The 20,055-nt window shown below is 39.5% G+C and overlaps 1 protein-coding gene across 6 annotated transcripts; it reads right to left on the bottom strand.

Moving 5' to 3' along the window:
• Positions 1 to 76: 76 nt before the first annotated feature.
• On the bottom strand, positions 77 to 18,595 carry osbpl11 (oxysterol binding protein-like 11). Of its 6 annotated transcripts, none has more exons than XM_053627305.1 (14): positions 18,418 to 18,595; positions 18,125 to 18,282; positions 15,156 to 15,224; positions 14,663 to 14,838; positions 13,444 to 13,523; positions 12,043 to 12,231; positions 11,603 to 11,801; positions 9,315 to 9,457; positions 7,420 to 7,560; positions 5,584 to 6,034; positions 4,793 to 4,979; positions 4,028 to 4,210; positions 2,957 to 3,110; positions 77 to 2,581 (listed from the first exon to the last, which is right to left on the bottom strand). In XM_053627305.1, the coding sequence occupies exons 2-14, from the start codon at positions 18,226 to 18,228 to the stop codon at positions 2,495 to 2,497; spliced, it is 2,163 nt and encodes a 720-aa protein (XP_053483280.1). In that variant the 5' UTR covers positions 18,229 to 18,282; positions 18,418 to 18,595; the 3' UTR covers positions 77 to 2,494. The 6 variants fall into 6 exon arrangements, with proteins under 6 accessions (XP_053483280.1, XP_053483278.1, XP_053483279.1 ...); XM_053627303.1 differs by having other exon boundaries at positions 18,125 to 18,295; XM_053627304.1 differs by having other exon boundaries at positions 18,388 to 18,595.
• Positions 18,596 to 20,055: the final 1,460 nt, after the last annotated feature.

A 20,055-nucleotide genomic window follows, 5' to 3' on the forward strand; every position in this document is an offset into this window, starting at 1 on the left:
GAAGAGCTTGAATCAGACTTTCATGATGAATTTACCTAATCAACAGATGCAGTCTCTGGAAAGAGCAAAAAGTTCTTTCTTTTTTTTTTTTCTCTTATGGTAAATTAAACCATTGACTAGAAAGCTAACACAATTGAAGACAGGCACTAGTTCTAGAGTCTGAAGACACGGACTGTAATCTTGTTTTTAAATAATTTGTGTGAAGTAAAAATGACTATTCTTTGTTTTGTTTTTTTTTTTCCCTCCCAAGAGGCACAGCACTACAAAAGATCTTATATGGACTTTCAGTGAAAAGGGCAGATAGCGCCTAGAGTAGAGCCTACACTCACCTAACACAAAGATCTTAATGTTATGATGCTCTTGGGAAATCTAAGCTATATGTATTCATGAGTTTAATTGTCTTCAATAAGTATTCTGAAGAGACGGTGAATATCTGTGATGTATGTAACAGCATAATACAGATCATGCACTGAGTAAAGTGGCAGTTAGAATAAGGTTTGTGTAATGATGAACCCAAAAGAAAAGGACACATTTATTGAGCCATTTTGTCCTTTCCTTACTGTGAACTGGTGTCACAATTGTACAGATTATATACATATAAAGTGTTTATATACACACTGTCTTAAGTTTTTTGGGTTTTCCTTCTTTTTTTTTTTTTTAAGCACTTTGAGGCTATTGCACAACCAAACCATAATTGCATGATAAAGAAAGAAACCAGAAACCTTCTCCTAATACATCATCAATTTTATTAGTTCATTCATTTCTTTTCTCAGGCTACCAGGAGGATAATTAAAACATCAGTGCAGTTCACAGCTCAGCGAGATACACACTCAGGGCCTGTTTGCAGACACAGACCACGTCTTGGTTTGGACATTTTTTGTGTAGATCCCCCACTGAAAGTGTCATGTATCTTGGATAGGTTGACTGTGTTCTGAAGGTCAGCCCAATGAGTGGAAAGCGAAGTGTGTGAATTAAAACACAGAAACTGTACAGAGCAGAAAGTAAACATTCTGGGTGTCCTGCCAAGATGCTGGGAAATGGAAGCAGGTACGTACATACTCGTATGGGGGGGTATTTCATAAAGAATGTGTTTGTGGGCATGAACAACAGGAAAACCAACACAAATAAGGCACCACAAGTTTCTCAGCAAGACCAACCAAGGTTAAAGTAGCACTTTCATATGACAGCCTCTTTATTTGTGCTCTGACCAACACATGCTCACTGAAACTGCCATCAATTAGAAGTAAAAATGCATTTAAAGTAAACGAGCTTCATCTCAGTCAAGCAGGAAATCGTCACACACTTAATATTTCAGGTTGTTCAGTTTACATTGTTATTATTTCTGCTGGCTTCTTATGGCTCAATAAACTAGATATCCACCACATCTTTCACGTTAAGCTATACGTGGTTTATAGCTGATTGCCTTTCGGACTGAAGATTTTCAGTCGAGAGGTAGAATTACAGGAGAGAAAAGCAAACTATGAACGATACAGAGCATTCACTGCATGTGATTTGACATTTCTGTTCAAAGTGCAATAATACTGTACGATAGTTTCACATACTAACATATCAGTAGAGAAAACTAATGGAGACTGGAACTGATGGATGCATTTGATGTTTGAAGTTGTTTATAATTCTATAATTGAAGCCAGCAAATTTGTGTGCTTTCAAAACAACAGAGCACTGTTTTGAAATCAGAGCAAAACCCCCACCTGAGCAATGATCAAATGGATAGAGAAGAAAGGTCAAGCAAGCGAGAGAATGAAGCCTTACCAAAACTAATACAGTTCTCAACACCTCCCTCCAAACACTTGGCTAACCAGTGCAGCACAAAAGAAAGGCCAAACCAGCGAATTTGCTTTCATCATGGCTCCAGATGCTTTATGGAATCCAGCTCTGATGAAAAACAATGAGCTACTGCTCATCTTTTAGTCAAACATCTAGGTGCTTCCACACAAATCTTTGAAGATCTCCCTGATGATACCAAAATTCAAATACATCAAATAAACTGCTCACATATTGGAAAAAAGGTTTGGCCATAATCTGGCCAGATAACAGCATTCTATAATAAGATCAAGAGAAGTTAATAAAGCATCCTCAAACACAATCTTCAATTAAACACCTGTCAGACATCAACACATTCTCATGCTATTCACAACTCCTGTTAAGGCAACATCAACAAAAGACGCCTGCGCACACTGGAATCTCTTCAGGATCAGAATGATTCACTGTGATGATGTACCAAAATCATGGGATGCTGAATATGATCTGATTCAGGCAGTCCACTACTCTCCACAGAGCATTATATCCATAACATTAATAAGGAATCATAAGGAAGGGAGTCTTTGTGTGTGTGTGTGTGTGTGTGTGTGTGTGTGAGAAAGTGTGTGTGTGTGTGTGCCTCTTCATTTGTAAAAGAGAAAGCATAGACCCACAGATAGCCCTGGGGGGGGGTCAGGCTCCTGCAGGTGAGGGATCAGAGTTGGAGATGTGGTCAGGGGTTAGACTGAAGCACTGCAGGAGAGGAGCTCCGTGCTGGAAGACTTTTCCACAGTGGTTTATAATACACCCAGCCTTCACCCTGGGCAAAAGAAGAGGGGGGGGGGGGGGGGGACATGCTTAGGCTCATTTTTAAAGTACATTTTGCTCCTTAAACAAACAATCCATCTTAAACCAACAATCTTCTCATGTTAAAATATCCAATCATCCTCGATTTCCATAACAGACTGAATAAACATCTAGGGGAAGCAAAACCACTAATGTAAATCTATTTATAAAATGAACACTGATCAAGTTACTTGCATCATCTTTAATGGAAAAGTGCATTCAGTCTTTAAGATTCATGTAATTAAAGACACCACACACCACACCAAAAGCACAAGAGAGCTTTTTGGCTTAGAAACTGCGAGATGGGGTAACCAATCGGTTTGACTGCATGTTAAATGAACATGTTTACTTTTCTTTCAAAGTATTTGGTCCTCCATGGTGTCTCAGTCTCAATGCGATGTCTTTCCTCTTTCCTCTGCCTCTCCTCCAGGAAGCGCTTGTGCTCCGTGGCCTTTTCCATGTCTTTTTGTAGCAAGGACTCTGTTACATGCTGCCACAGTCGCCTGCAAGCAGTGCAAAGATGGCATGGTAAAACAGATGAAGTGTCATAGCATTTGGTCATAGCATATCTATCAGGTGTGGGACGATAGGACAAGTATTCACATTGTAATTCAAGTCAAGTGGGATACATGTAATGTAGCTGGGATACATTAAAACGAAATGTTTCCCCAGGACCATGGTGGAACACATAACAGTACAGTAATATAGTACACAACCGTGTGAGACGAGCGCGAGACAAGTACGCACAACAATAAATACACAGAACAGTGAATAAAATACAGTTGTTTTCACACTCTCTGGCAGAAAACTGTTATTGCACTGTTATCTGCTACTTGCAGAAGAACCTGGGTTGTGCTGTGCCATTTGTCACTGTGCATGTTAATCTCATGGCTACAAGCACCAAGTAATATACGTTGAACAAGACAGCCGTGTGCTCAAAAGCTAACTGCACAGTAAATAGTAAACCTAAATATTAAGTCCACCAATAGTGTCCTGCATTACGACTTGTATAGTAGAGTGCGTTTTAAAATCTGATATTATTATTATAATACATTACAGAAGTGATCTGAGAATCAAAAAACACTTCAAATAACACGACAAAATTTGTCAGCCATAGTTTTTATTTTGCCTCTAGAGGCCGCTCTCGTACTGTATAATGACAGAGGACCCTTCTCTGCCGCTCCTGCGGCTGATGCAACCGGAAAAAAAACTATAGGTGTGGAATTTTGCCGATAACCGATAGTTCCCGCAATCGGTTATCTGCGCAGATTAATTGCAAAACTGAATAATTGGTCGAAATCTTGAATTTAGAATAGCTATATATTTCCACTATGCTTGTGTTCAGTAGTTGATGCTTGTGAAAGACTGATGAACCACTGAACCAATGTGTGAAAGACAAATCCAGATGAATAATCCTCACCTGGACTCGTAAGACCCTTGCTGCTCTTTGGGCCGCACTCGTTTACTGGTGATGGGAAGCTTGAGGACATCTATGATGCGTGTTTCACCGTTGCTGTAGGTAAACTCGAGCATGCCATTCCACTCCCCCTGCACGCGACACACTACAGAGTTGGTGGGGTTGTGCTTCACCTCCGCGTTCACTCTGGTTAACAAAAACATAGCATCTTATTACAATCTACACGCTCACTTTTCACAATGGAAACATGCACCTCTCAAACATAAGGAACAGGCGGAGTATGTCAGCGACAGAGAAAACGGGCAGCATGAATGAGCATGCAGATAAGCAACCAAGTCTGTCTTGTCAAGCACGAGAGTAACAAAACAACGAGGAGTTCATTCAATTCGATTAACTTGATCAACACTCCAAGTGTGTGGTCTGTGATGGTGTGATGTACTGTGCTGTTTTTCTATACTGCTCTTTACAGTGACATTAAGCAAGTCTTTACAGAAAAACATTACAGCACAAGAAAATGAAATACAGAATGTGCTCAAATGAATTGTGCAATAACCAGTAAAAGTGATGAGTAATATATACTTTACAGGAAATGACTTACAATAAACTTCTGAGAAATCATGTATTCACTGTGACTCACACCACACAGATACATCTTTTCAGCAAGACCAAACACAGAGCCGTTGTCCCTTAGCTGTCTGCAGACAGTACACTGTAACGCAGACTGACAGTAGAGTCAATTAAAGTGTAATGTGACCTCGTGTCACTGACCTATGCAGCTTGCCCCCATAGAAAGGCTTGGTTTGGAAGGTGATGACTGCACTGTAGCCTGTCTTGGCGCAGTTCACATTGACCTTTCCGCCCAACTCCACCCAGGGCACGGTGAGGATCGAGCGTGCATAGGCTGATGGCAGAGTGAACGTGTACTCTTCACCATGCTCCAACAGGTGCAGATTACCTGAGAAAACCCCAATCACAACACACACAACGGATACCAGAACACTGTGAAAAATAACATTCCATTAAGCATGTAGAGACATGCTTAACAAACCATAAAACCAAGCCCCTGTATTTGCAAATTTAACTTCACACAAAAGATCCAAAAGCACGACTAAATATTTGATCACCATCTGAAAGTTTTGAACCATTCTATCGGTCACAGCACTGGAAAAAGCCTAAAGCATTTCAACATCTTTAGAACAAGTTACTAAAACAGATTATTTCTAGAAAGAAGCAAAAATAAACACTTGAAATTATCAACATTATCCAGCAACAGAACAAAACTATTTCATGTCTGAAATGTCTAGAAATATAATAATCTTGTATTTGGTTTATTGTAATCTTATAATAGGAAATACTTGATAGATTTGACTATATTCAAGATATTTTCGCTCACCAGTGAATGGCTATTTAAAAAAACAAAACAAAAAATAACCAAACCCAAACATCTGGGCTCATAACAGATGGCACAAATGTCAACAAACAACTTAAAATTTGTAGTCTTTTAATGTTTACTGAATAAAATAAAAACAGAAAAGAGTACACTAAGCAAACTGCCTTACCCTCTCCAAACATGGAAACACCGATAGACATGCCCATGAACTTGCTTTTGGTCCACACATGTGTGTTTACACACATCTGTCTTTCCTGGCATTCAGCGTAGAAGCCCGAGACAGGTGGGTGGTGGGACACCTGCTCGGCCACGAATCTCACATTGTAGCAGTCCGATGCGCTGGAGCCCTCTTTCTGAACACTTCCTTGAGACACTGCCATCTTTGGCACTCTCCAGGAGCAGTGGAATGTTTCACCAATGATTGGGTTGTAGGGCTTCTTGGCAATTGCGCCCTTGCGGCCCTCGTGAAAGGAAGTGAGGTAATACTCCACGAATCTGATCATACGGTCCATAGGACTAGTGCCATCTGTGATGGCCACAAAAAGGTCTGGGTGAGACATGAAGTCTGCGTACATCTCCAGCAAAGAGCGTTTCTCCAGGATAAACGTAGGAAGGACCACCTACATAGAGGGAGTGCAATAGCTCAATATTTAAATGTGGACAAATTATACAAAGTATCAGTATGTACTACGAAAACAGGTGTTGATATAGTGCTAGGTTATGTTTTATAGCATGTCAAACATGTCAACTCTCTCCCTACTAACCAGTCCGTACAGGACTTTTTTTAGTGATTGTTGCAGCCAAAAAATGCTCGATTTTGCTGGGGGGTTTTCCCCCAAAATTGGCGATGCAATTTGCAGAGTTTTTTGTGCTTTTTGCTGGAAAACTACTTGAATTGGCAGTGATGTTTATTGGTAAATGAGACCTTTTAGCTGTACTCACGTTCGACGCACGTGAATCAAAGAGGGCTTTGGCTGAATGTGCGTTGTGATGATGTCACATGACGCGTCTTGGCCCAAATTTGCAGAAAATCTGTGGCAATTTTGAAAAATTGCAAGCTCCTGGGAATATTGCGGAGTTTCCTTGATACAGTGTTCATTTCTGCGATCGCAAAGTCCTGGAGGGACTATCACACTTGGATTCTCCTGTACTGGTCAGCTCACCAGCCCTCATTGAACATCAACTGACTTGGGGGCAACGCCTTCTCCAGAGTAGGACCTTATCTTTGAATGCAGTTAAACAAACAATCTCTTATCTCAAACTCAATCCTTGCCTTTCCTCATTCTACCCTACAGCCCTGCCCCACATATTCATGTTCTTTCATAGGTGTATTATACGTGTTTATACCACAGCGCTGTTGAATTCTCGACTGATTGGCCGACACATGTTCTGAGGTGTGCGATTATTTTTCAGCAAATGCACAGCTAAAGTAGTTCCAGTCAGGTCTTGATCGCATTACAGTTCCATATCACTTTGTCAAGTTAACAGAAATAACAAAAGTTAGCCTACTGTCCACCAGTTTTTTTTCTACAGAAAAAAAAAAAGCGAAAAACCTTGTGAACTAGTAGCCCTATCGATATTTATTCATTTACTTGTTCTATTTTTATGTTATCAGCATAAAACAGAAAAAAAAAAACCTACGAACTCGCTCTCTTTCCCTTCAATAACTGCACATCAATGGCTCAAGCCTCCGTTACTAGCTCTAAAATGATGTTTTGCAGTTAGCAATGGAGTCGTGGCTGTATTATCACCTTGGGGTGTGCATTATTTTCTAATAGTTCAATGGCCCCTCTTCAATTATTCCTTATGTATATTGTACGGATATTTACTCAGTGTGACCATAATATCTGTTGCTGAGAAGTATGATGCAAAGAATTATAAACAAGTAATTTTCCTGTGAAGTCTGCTAATCAGAACTGGTATGCATTTATTAAAAAGGAATGGGTTGATAGACTTTGCTTATGCTTGATATAGTTTGTGTAGATAGTTTGGTCAGGTGGCTCACCCTGGTAAGGTCCATTCCCAGTTTGAGCTGAGAGAGAAGATGCAGGATGACACTACGTTCTTCCTCCACTGCTCCCAAATCCTCTTCCTCAGCTGGAAAGGAGTCTTCCTGCTCCTCTTCTGCATCAATGTCTTCCTGCTCCTTGAATATACATTACCACTAGTTAATCTAGACAATCAGTTTTTTACTGGAAAGCAGATACTTTTCATCGTAACAAGACTCTCACAGATATAGCATACGGACAGAAGATATTAACTTGTTATTATTAATGCTGCTGGCAAAGTCCTATTCATAAAGTTTACAAACTAGAGCCATCCCTATAGAAATTCTATGAAATGTCAGGAAACAAATTATCAAACTATGCTGATCAGTATGTAGATAAGCCTGCTTTCCTTTCTTCCTCCTCCGACAGGAAGATGTAGATTCAGATACTTGTAAAATACCAAGTTACAAATCATGAAATCCCTCTTCATTTGCACAAAAGGCCAAAGATTTCAACATTCGTTGAAATTTCAAGCTAGGCCTGTGTCATGCTCTGGCTTTCCACACTCTCGTGATTGGTTTGCTTCATCCAGTGTACCTCATGGCAATCTATTCCGTTTACTTGTGTAGAATTCAAGACAAAAATCAATCAAATTTACATGCATGTAATCCACTTATAGACACTGAAGTATGTGACAGTTGTGCACATATGGATTTTCACTACAGTTTTTCTTTGACCAAATGTGACACATAATGAGAAAAATGGCTCCAAGGCTAGTCCAAGGCTGGTATATTGACTCCATTTCCTGTAACACAAAAACAACTGCAAATACCAAATGTTCCAAATACAGCTCTTGCCCAGACACTTCACTCCAGATGTTCCTGACACTTCAAGACAAAACTGATTTCCACTGGTGACCTTTCCTTTGATAGAAATAGGGATGGCAAGGTTTTTTGAAGTCCAGTGTGCAATGGCACTATTACCAGTAAAACCTGTGACATTTCACTAAAATATTAACCTCCATCATAATATGAATGAATGTCAATCTAATTACCCCAATACATACACAACATAACACGAGAACCAAGCTGATTGTGTGCTGATTCATCCTGTATGAATTAACTACTTCACTTGGCAGCAATGTGCGTTTATTTCTTGGAAGCGCTTTCAAATTAAATTAAACTCTCATTCATATGAGAAAGTTTGCCGTAAGAGGTTAATCATATCCATACCCAGAATAGGTAGCCAGGTTACCTCGTTCATTAAGACTTAGCCGTAGAAACAACTAACATTAGGCAAAATGTTTAAACCTGTGGGGTTAATTTTCTTAAATTTACACTACTAATTACACTGTTGTGGATTTCAATAGGACAAAGTTAGAGGCTAAAAATGAAAAGACAGACGGTATTCTATTTCTTTGTATACGGAATTGTTTACAGTGCCACAATCGCTGACCAAGAAGCAAATGAAATCATGCAGCTAAAAACAAAAACATTATATAGAATGTCTGCCTGCTATCGATTTTCAGCCCAGCTGATATAACCAATTTAAGCAAGAAGCTGGAGCTGTGTCTGCGTCTATTGTGTTTCTTTTCCAGTAACAGGCTGCTCCGTTTAACCGCAACCCCCTCCACCCAAGTTTCATCTTTCTGACAGGATTAATGCAAGTTTAATTCCAACACAAACTCATTCAAAGAGCAGCTGCAAATAAGAAGACTGGGATAGCAGTAGAAGGTTTAATCCAGTCCTTGACTGTAATCCAAATTGTAGCACTACATAGTAACATTAAATCATATGTCACATGCACACACTGGTTTTGCTACAGACAATATTTGCTGTAGCCTAAAAGGTTATTGTAGCTGAAAAAACAGGAAATATGTCAGAAATGGTGTAAGATGTAAAGCCCTTATTACCCCAGCAATGTCACAGGCGTCCATTTCAGCAGGTTCTACAGCCGTACCCTGCATTTTGCTGCTGTCTTTGGCGATGCTAGCCAGAGTGCCACCATTCTTCACAGGGTCCAGCAGTTTGGGTTCCAGCCATTCGATGGTCGGCCCTGCGGGGCAAACGGAGCCTTGTTCAAAGCTGCTCATGTCACCAGACCCTACATGCACTGGCAACAGGCCAACGGTAGCCTCAGTCACAACTAGAACCGTGGGTGTCCGATCCCCTCCCGACTGTCCTGAAGTTCACGTTCGCAACCCAAGCCCAGGGGTCAGCGTCTGCACAATGCAGATCTGTTGCTTTTCTGCTAGGTAGAAGACGCTCACAACTTCTGCTTCATTACAATCAGTAGAATCTTATGAGGGGAATCCTGACCTCTTAATCTTACTGGATCTACACAGCAACTAAAATACTGATACACCCCACTGACTGCAGGCCAGTTCGTATGTTCCTTTTCTTTCAGAGAGCTATAAAATATGTATGCTTGGCAAGTGGATCAAATTCATTTCTGTGCAGAAGGTGTGCAGAAGTACTAGACCACCAAAACCACTCTCATAATGACACATGCAACTTATGTACCAGATATTATTATTTGGCAGAAATTTGGGGCAAAAAAGGTGCCCACTCGTGTCAGTTGAGGACTGGTTCCTTAGACAGAAGATCACTTTATGCATTAGTAACATGGTTTCATGACAGCAGCACAGTTTGAGGAAGCTTGCAAGCGGTGCACATGGGTGACACCCCCAAAGCTCTGGTTACCTACACTGGCCTATCAGAGGGAGATACTGTTCCTCATCCATTATGGAACTTTATTCCACTCCCTGGCAAGGGCCACAGGTCATAAATACTACAAGAACATGACCTTGGATTAACTGATTTGCTACCAATGACACACAATACATGTACAGAAAAATTGGTAAATCAGTGAGGTTTCTTTAAATATGTGTCACTATAAAACACTCAAGCTGTGCAGGGAGGCTTTCTAGTGCCTGTCAGCTATTTCAAGTTACCATAAACACCTTGACTAAATACAGGATGTAAGTCAACATAGAGGATCAGGGGATGCTCTGCAGTGTTTCTCGACATACCCAATCAGCTAATGATCAAACTCTTGAATTAGATGTGTTCAAGATGAACGCTTCAAGCTCTGTAGGGCAGTGATTCCTTAAGACTGGAGAATCTTTGACCTAAGGTATTCGGTAACTTCTGCACACTAAACTTTAAACAAGACACGTGTTTAATTCTTAAATGTCCTTGTATTATCTAACAGTTAATGATCTTTTTTTTAAAGAATGAAACGGAAAAAAATAATGGGAAAAAAACAAAAGAAATTGTTATTATTGTGTCTTCTGGGAAACTTGTAAATATGCTATGTAGTTTCTGAAGGGCAGTACTAAATGAAAAAAAAATCTTTAAACAAAATAACAATTTACACTGATCATCTGTTTCAAAAGTTTACACCCCTCTGACTTTTAATGTATCGTGTTGCCTCCTTGAGATTAAGCGAATGCTTGCACTTTTTGTAATAGTTGAGTATGAGGCCCTCAGTTGTCCTCAGTGTGAAAAGATAAATCTCAAAATCATATAGCCACTGCTGGAAAGGGGTCAAATATGCAGAAGATGGTGGAAAAGCAAAGAATGTGCAGGACCTGGAGGATTTTTCTGGAGAACAGTGGACAGTTTAACTGCTCAGGACAAACAAAGGACTCATGAATATCTATCACAAAACATAAAAACAGTCACTGATCATCCAGGTAACAACACACAGTATTAAGAATCAAGAGTATGTAAACTTTGTATTATTGTGTCTTGCGGACTATATGTAAACATCTGTTATGTGAAATAGCTGATTCAGTGCAGGACTAAATAAAATAAACAAAATGCACAACATACATTTTTATGATCCCTCTTATTTTTCAGCTGTATATAAAGTATGTGTGTGGAAGGCATAAACTACAGTTGCATTGGCTACTACACAAAGTATCTGTTGTCTGTGTGAAAATAAAGTATATAAATCAACTCTACATCGACCTACAATGTGAAAATGATATTTTTATATTCCAACCTCTGACACTTTACAATCATTGAAAAACATTTTATGAATTTAAAAAAATATGAGATACTTGGAAACACTTGTATTTCATACATTTCCTGGACCTGGGTACATCATACATTTTGACGTAGTTTTCATGGTCACATGTTCATCACTTTACAGAGTTAGGATTGTGTATGTGCACTGTTAAAACAATGTCGGTACCTCCGAGTGGAACGCTGTGCCGGGCCACTTGCTGAAGCTGCAGGATGTGCAGGCAGTCACTAAGGCAGGACATTGTGGCCAGAGAGGTGGCTTTGAGCAGCAGGAGGTCCTGGTCCAGTGGAGAGGGATTGTGGCTGGCCGGCAGGCCTTCAATGCACTGTACTAGGTCTCTGTGCTGGTCTTGTGCCTGGGTCATCATCTGCATAACAACATTTACACACAACTTTAGTAAAAGATCGCTATTCTAGGCCCATTGTTTGTCTGCAAACTTAAATGAGGAATTCATGCATAGTTCATTTAACAAAGTCCCACTTTACGTAGATGGGATGCATCACTTTATGTTCATCACAGGTATATTATCAGAGCCATAGACACTAAAGTATGTTCTCTTTACTCTATTATACTGTAAACTACATATACTATGTATGTTTTTTTCTCACCTCCCGAGCCTCCACCAGGTGGTCACGCAGCACCGAACGCTTGCTGGAGTAGTTGGAGGAGCCACGGTGGAACTGAGACAGACCCAACAGGGAGCCGGTGTTATGGCTGATTTTGCGCTGGGACCCAGGGGAACTAGAACTGCCCTGAGAGGCCGTGGACAGACTGCGAGTCTTTAGTGGTGGGTTAGTCTTCAGGATAAAAGCAAAGTGCATAAAACTGGCCACCACACACATGCAAATAGGGCAACTAACAAGCGGACCTTGTACAAACGTGAAGAAAAAGCCGTAGAAATTCTGCTATTAACATTATTTTGACCTGTGAATTGGCCAAGTTTCTGAGCAAAGTTGTAACGTGTTTTTGGTAAACACAGTCATGTGAAAAAAATAAGTACACCCCATGGAAACTGTTGGTTTTTTGACATATTTGGACATGCAAACATTCGATCATCTTTGAAACAGTGCCTATTAATAAAGTTGATTTGCTTGAACAAAACCATGAGGAAAATTAGCTTTTCATCATTTAGAAATAACAAAAGAAAAAGTAAGTACACCTTTGGCCTCAGAAGCTAGTATTACCCCCTTTACAGGGTTGGGAGGGTTACTTTAAAAATGTATTCCGTTAAAGTTACTTCATAAAAAATGTCATCAGTAACATAATCCAAGTATCATAATATGAAAGTAATGTAATCTGATTATTTTTGGATTACTTCAAGGTCACATATGTAAATAAAGTCAAGAGAAAAGCAATATGATCTAAAATACTTTTATTTAGAGCTTAAATACATGTTCAATGTTTGGATTTGTTTTAATAAAATAAATAAATTTGTTTCTCATGTGAGTCACAACTAGCAAGAGAGAACCAGAACTATAATTATTTGAAATCTGTGCCATTTGTAGATGATTTTCCTTACAATGGAATGATACATTTTAAATAATTTAGAGATCATTTTAAATCCCTTGCCAGACTCATAAGCATCCACAACCTTTTTTCTGAAGGCCTTACAGAACTCTTCAGATCTTAGCATGAGGACACCACACACCTCAATAGCAAAGGGAACACCAGACACTAGATATGAGAGGGGTATAAATAAGACAGGTTCCACCTGCACTCCCTAAGCAGGTTCTGATCACTGGCACCCAATCCTGAACACCTGAGTCTAATTTTATGAATCTGAATGTGTGATAAATGCAGGGGTATACTTACTACAAAATGTAAATTTTGTGTGTCATTTGATAGAGTGTATCAACTTTACTAATAGGCACGGTTTCAAAGACGATCAAATGTTTGCTTGTCCAAACACGTTAAAAAAAATAATAATAATAATAATTTTTTTTTTAAAAAGCCAACAATTTCCATGGGGTGTACTTTTTCAACTGACTGTATACTCTACGTTTTCTCACCTTGCCCATGGCTTCAGTGTGGTGTTGTGTGCAGATCTGCAGCCTGCTCACCCAGTGCTGTCTCTCTTTAGCATCAGCAGCTGAAAGGAGCATTAACAAGGGCTCATTATACATTGAATCTATACAGACTAAAAAGAGCAATAAGTGGTCTAAAAAAAAAAAAATAAAAGCATAATGCAATTTATGTGAAGCACCGGCAGCAATACGGTTCCTATAAACAAGTCCATTAATGTACAAGAAGCTGAAGTGTATCAGTTGTTGAGCTAGTGTTCTACACTAATAGTGAGGGGAAGTATTGAATTTTCCAGTATTGCTTCACTCGTGTGTGCAGCCTTGCACTTAATGAGCTGCACAAAATCTGCTGACTAAGCAGTAATACAGCTGACATAAGCTATAAGTACAGCAAGCAGTATACTTCAAATGAATACCCGTTTCAAAGTAAATGGACATATTTTGAGCGATAAAGACGATGTGGTTCAGCTTTGTACAGCATGATGTACGTGGTAGGCTCGCTGCGATAGTCGGTGTTTGGACCGCACAACGATTACATCACCTGCCCACCGGCGTTTTGCCTTTTTATAGTAATAAAAATCATTCAGTTCACTTAGAGAACGGACGCTACAATTAAAAACCGATCGTGTCTGCTCGATTCAGCATGAGCCGGATGAGTCAGAGTCGCAGCACAGATCAGGAGGAGTCAGATTTCATTTAGCACAAGTGAGAGTGAGGTGAGCTGACTGACAAGACGATTGTTGAAGATTTGGTTTCAAAAGTTCTATGTTTAATATAAGAGAGTTTGTCATTGTACTGTTTTGTAGTCGTTGTCTTTTTCATTAAGAATTATAATGAACCCACCGTTCAAGCAATTTCTGCCCCCGAATTGCTGCTAATTTGAAAGCGAACATGAAACATGAGGGGGACGCCCCCCCGCCGGTATTACCAGTGTTGTCACACATCCATTAACCAGTGGGAAAATTTCCTCATCGTCACATCACTAGTACATTGGCTATCCCATCAAACCTGCCCCTGACTGGGATTGATCCAACTATCACCACTATTATTACTGTTCTTTATTAATTCCTGCTCTTATGGATGTCATGACACTGTCTTGGCTCATTTTGAGCATGCTTAGAACGTGTCCGGCCGTGGTTATTTTTCATCAAGTTATTTCATGGATAAAAGAAAAGGAGAGAAAGAGCACATAAAGACAGAGAGGCACCTCTGAGTTTGTACTGCTCCCCGCTGATAGCATTGACCGTGAAGGTGTGCGAGTCCTCATCGCTCGGGGAGATGACTGCGCCTGCTAAAGGCAACGTGCCCCTGGGCTTCTGGTGTCGTGATTGCTCATTCACAAAATACTCCAGCAGCCCTGCCTCGTTGTTCAATACAAAGAATCTAGATACAGCACAGAAATCCAAGTCAGTGGTGCTAAAACACCAAGCCTCACATGCTACAATCCAGTTTACAAAATCAATATATTCCACAGGTTCCAAGCCCTGGCCTTGGAGTAACACCTTTCCCACACATTATTTGTTTTTCCTTCTCGAACACACACACATTTCAACTCAGGAAGAGCTGTTCATGAGCTGATTATTTGCATCAGGTGTGTAAGAACAGGGAGAACACTAACAAGGTGTAGAACCAGGGGGTACTCCAGGACTGCGGTTAGGAACCTGTGGTCTATTTGATGATCATCTCAGGCAGGTACTCACCGATACTGCCATCCTGTTACCAGATTTGTGTACTTCATTAGATATCCATCAACATTTTCCATGTGATCACTACAAAAAAAAGTGGACAAGAAGAAACAAGCAAATAATAATAATGCATTAAATAATAGCAGTGACAGAATAAAATAATCAAAAATATTAAAATATATAATTAAAAATGTCAAATAGAAGTATAATCATTAAAAAAATAAATTAACAATAATAAAAAAAACAACAGATTTTTAAATCAGTCACTGATATTAAGAGGTCAATCAACTTTCTGTTAATTATATAAAAACAACAAAGTTTATAAAATTCCCTGGCTGTAATACACTATATGGTCAAAAGTATGTGGACACCTGACCATCACACCCATACTGTGTGTCCCCATTCCAAATCCATGTGCATTAACACAGTATTAGTTCCCCTTTACAATTATAATAACCTTCTGGGAAGTCTTTCCACTAGATTATGGCACATGGCTGTAAGGATTTGTGCTCCTTCAGCCACAAAAGCATTAAAGATGTCAGGCGAGGAGGTCTGGGGTGCAGTTGGTGTTTTAGTTCATCCCAGAGGTGTTCAATGTGGTTGAGGTCAGGTTCTTCCACACCAATCTTGCCAAACAGTGACTACATTTACAACCCCAATTCCGAAAAAGCTGGGACAGTATGGAAAATGCTAATAAAAACAAAGAGGAGTGATTTGTAAATGTACTTTTACTTGTATTTAAACAAAAAAAAAAAAAAAAAAAAAAAAATTACAAAGACTAGGTATTTGATGTTTTAACTAAATCGACTGCATAGTTTTTTGAAGATAAATGTTTATTTTGAAATTCATGTATGCAACATGTTCCAAAAAAGTTGGGATGGGGGCAATGTAGGACTAATAGCAATGTGACAAGTTGAAATAAGAAGGTGATGTGAAACAGGTGAGGCAATCGTCTAATCATAGTATATAAGGAGCCTCCAAAAAAGCCCTAGTCCTTCAAGAGCAAGGATGGGTTGAGGCTCGCCAATCTGCCAACATCAGCAAATAATCCAACACTTTGAGAACAACTTTCCCCAAAGACACATCGGTAGGATTTTGGGCATTTCACCTTCTACAGGGCACGATATAATTAAAAGATTCAAGGAATCCGGTCAAATGCCTGTGCATAAAGGGCAAAGCTGAAAACCGCTTCTGAATGTGTGTGATCTCCGATCCCTCAGATGTCACTGTCTTAAAAACCGTCATGAGTCTATAATGGATATCGTGACCTGGGCTTGGGAAAACTTTGGTAAACCTTTGTCGTTCAACATCATTCGCTGCTGCATCCACAGATGCAAGTTAAGGCTTTAGTATGCAAAGCAGAAGCCATACATCAACACTGTCCAGAAGCACCGCCGACTTCTCTGGGCTCGGTCTCATCTGAGATGGACAATAGCACAGTGGAATCGTGTTTTGTGGTCCAACAAGTCGACATTTCAAATAGTTTCTGGACAAAAAGGCTGTGGCTCAGTTGGTAGAGCAGGTTGTCCACTAATCATAGGGTTGGCGGTTCGATTCCCAGCCCACATGACGCCACATGCCAAAGTGTCCTTGGGCAAGACACTGAACCCCAAGTTGCTCCCGATGGCTTTTGTGGGTTCTTCTTTTTTCATGGAAGAGTACCAACAAATTTGTCCATGTCTGTAAATGTAGTCAGCTGGCACAGGGGTATTGTCATGCTGGAAAATGTTGGGGCCCCTCAGTTCCAGTGAAGGGAAATTGTAAAACTACAGCATACAAAGACATTCTATACAACTGCGTGCTTCCAACTTTCCGGCAACAGTTTGGGGAAGAAGGACATATGGGTGTGATAGTCAGGTGTCCAGAAACTTTTGGCCACATATGGTGCTTTTCCACTGCACGGTACGACTCGACTTGCTTTTTGGGGGCTTTCCACTGTGGATCGTACCTGTTACTTGGTACTTCTTTTAGTACAACCTCAGCCGAGGATCCAAGCGAGCCGAGCCAATACTAAATGTGAGCCACGCGCTGAGGGAGTAGGGATTCTCCTTAATGAGTGGTTCTGTATTGTGCCTGAATAAATGTGTCATTTAATACATACTTTACGTATGCTAATATTCTATTAATTGAAAATTATGTCTGCATTACGATGTACGCCAGTATATTCTGTACAGGTTTGATAATTTATCTCATTACAGATAAAATTACAACAAAGGTTTCTGTCTTAAATTTTTACATCTCACTTGTTACTGTTTTAGAACGCTGTTATTTTATATCCTTAATAGGGTCCATGTTCAGTGAACAGGAAAGGCGTTTGGAATACGGCCTTACCGTGTATTTGTACAGGGCTTCGATAACACGACATTATTCCTGCGTGAAGGCGAGTGGAAGATGGCACCCACATTGAGGCGGCACTAAAGTGGAAAAGCAAGCTCAGAAAAGTAAAGCGAGCCGAGTCGAGCTGTGCCGTGCAGTGGAAAAGTGGCTATAGTGTATATTAGTGATATAAATACAAGTTAAATACAATCTAAATACAAGTTTCTTTAAGACACAGGTTAAAAAAAAAAAAAAAAAAAAAAAAAACCCACACCTTTCCTGCACATTTTAGTGTTTTCCCTGCTTACAAACAAACAAACAAAATCAAAACTAAACAAACACACACACACACACAAACTCAGTAAGGGATGTTAATGGGTTGAAAAGTGTGCGGGACAGAGGGGTACTCCTGGGACAGAGGGGTACTCCTGGACCAGGGTTGGGAACCTGTGCTTGTAAGACACAAGGTGATAGCCTGGGACATTTTCAGAATGGGAATAATTTATCCTTTATCTAACTCTTAAAAGAGGGACAGCTGACACACCCTGCTTATAACAGCTGATTAAAATTCATGCTGAGAGTGGACTTGGTCTTGGGACATCAGGTGGCTAATATCTATCCAGCAACGCCATCACACACCAGTTAGAAATCATTCAACTCTAACTCACCTGTACTGCCAACTTTTAGAGGTTGTCCTGAAAGAGCTCTGCGTGTGAACATCGAGCTTGCCTTCACTTTCAGAAATTCGCATTCCCGCTGTTTCAACTTGCATTGTCGTTAGCGTAGCTTAGCTCGGCTTAGCTTAGCTAGCTGCCCACTGTGGCCTCTGACAGAAGAAACTAGCAGAGATTAGACAGATATGAGCTTGAAGCTAACGCTAAAACAAGCCATTTAACTGTCAATGTAAACATTTATGGACTAATCTAGTTACCGAAACACAGTCTGACTTATTCAGACATACCAACGCCTTCATTCTACACCAATTCAAATCTCGAATATAATCAATACAATTGTGAGGAAAATATTGTTTATGCTCCTTTTCAGCCCTGTGCTACCATGACAGAACATCTATTCAGATCACGTGACGTGGGGTGACGTCGTCCAAGTGCTCCACACTACCCTACCTTAGTGCACTACCTAGGCTAGAAATAATGGCTTTATGTAGTGCCCTATTTAGTATTTAGGATACAGCTATGGCCCTGCATTTCTTTCAACTATATTGGTGATAATTCTAATATTTAATATAATTCTCCTAATTATGGCTTTGTCTATTAGTAATATAATAATCCTGACACCAACATACAGGTGTCATTAAAGTCACAGACTTCAATATAACATATTTATTCAAGAAAACTATTATATTATATGAGGGAGAGTGAGAGCGATGACACTAAATTTAACACACCTGCTCCCCATTCACAGCTGAGACCTTGTAACACTAACAAGTCACATGACACCGGGAGGGGAAATGGCTAATTGGGCCCAGTTTGGACATTTTCACTTAAGGGTGTACTCACTTTTGTTGCCAGCGGTTTAGACATTAATGGCTGTGTGTTGAGTTATTTTGAGGGGACAGCAAATTTACACTGTTATACAAGCTGTACACTCACCACTTTACATTGTAGCAAAGTGTCATGTTGTCACATGAAAAAATATAATCAAATATTTACAAAAATGTGAGGGGTGTACTCACTTTTGTGAGTTACTATAAATATATATTATATACATACATACATACACACACACACACACACATTATATATATATATAGATAGATAGATAGATAGATAGATAGATAGAAAATCTACACCAATTTCTGTACATGAAAGAAAATACAACAAAATAAATCTACACTGCAATGTCATACATAAAAGAACTGTGATTTTGAGGTAGGGGATGTATATATCTTGACAATAATTAGACCACAGGCCAAAGGATTTTTCCACATTTTATATGACAAGATTTAGTACAAGCCATGCCTCATCTGTGTCTAGTAAAAATACTTCAGTAGTGTCTGTAACTAAAACAGGCCTGTAATTAAATAATAATTGTGGTAAGCATGTAGATGTAAAGAATGTTCTCTGGATTAGTAAAAAGATATAGAGGGGAAAAAATAATCTAAAATCCACTAAATCTACAGATGAAATTAAGAGTGTAGTATGGACAATGCAAAAGTTCGCATTTTTAATACACTAATAAACTAATAATTAATACACTATGAAACTAAACATGAATAAAAGCTATAGTAAAGCAATCTCAAGATGTATCATTGACTCAAGACAATTTTCAAGGTATTTAAAATTCATCTCACATGAGGGGAAAAAAGTACACCAACTGAAACATAACAACAAAAAAACATAATCAAATGTTCTTTGTTAATAGATATTAATGTAAACAAGGCAAACTGATGATACCACAGATCATCAATTTACATTGCCACCTCAGTGTCTGTGTGATATCTTCTATGTCATGTTAACAATTTGAACACTATTTAAACCTGTAATAGAAAACAGATTTTCAGTCCAACAGTGAAATTAAATATGGACACATACAGTAACAGAGACCCCAATTCCACTCCACCTTCAAGTAGTGGAAATAA

Source organism: Ictalurus furcatus, chromosome 6, assembly GCF_023375685.1.
Source record: "Ictalurus furcatus strain D&B chromosome 6, Billie_1.0, whole genome shotgun sequence".
NCBI classification, from domain to species: domain Eukaryota; kingdom Metazoa; phylum Chordata; class Actinopteri; order Siluriformes; family Ictaluridae; genus Ictalurus; species Ictalurus furcatus.

Coding starts and splice junctions, on each gene's coding strand:
- osbpl11 (XM_053627305.1), bottom strand. CDS start 18,228: ATGCAAGTTGAAACAGCGGGAATGCGAATTTCTGAAAGTGAAGGCAAG. Junction 14,839..15,155: donor GTAACAGGATGGCAGTATCG/GTGAGTACCTGC, acceptor TGCTGTATCTAG/ATTCTTTGTATTGAACAACG. Junction 4,211..4,792: donor TATGGGGGCAAGCTGCATAG/GTCAGTGACACG, acceptor TTTGTTAACCAG/AGTGAACGCGGAGGTGAAGC.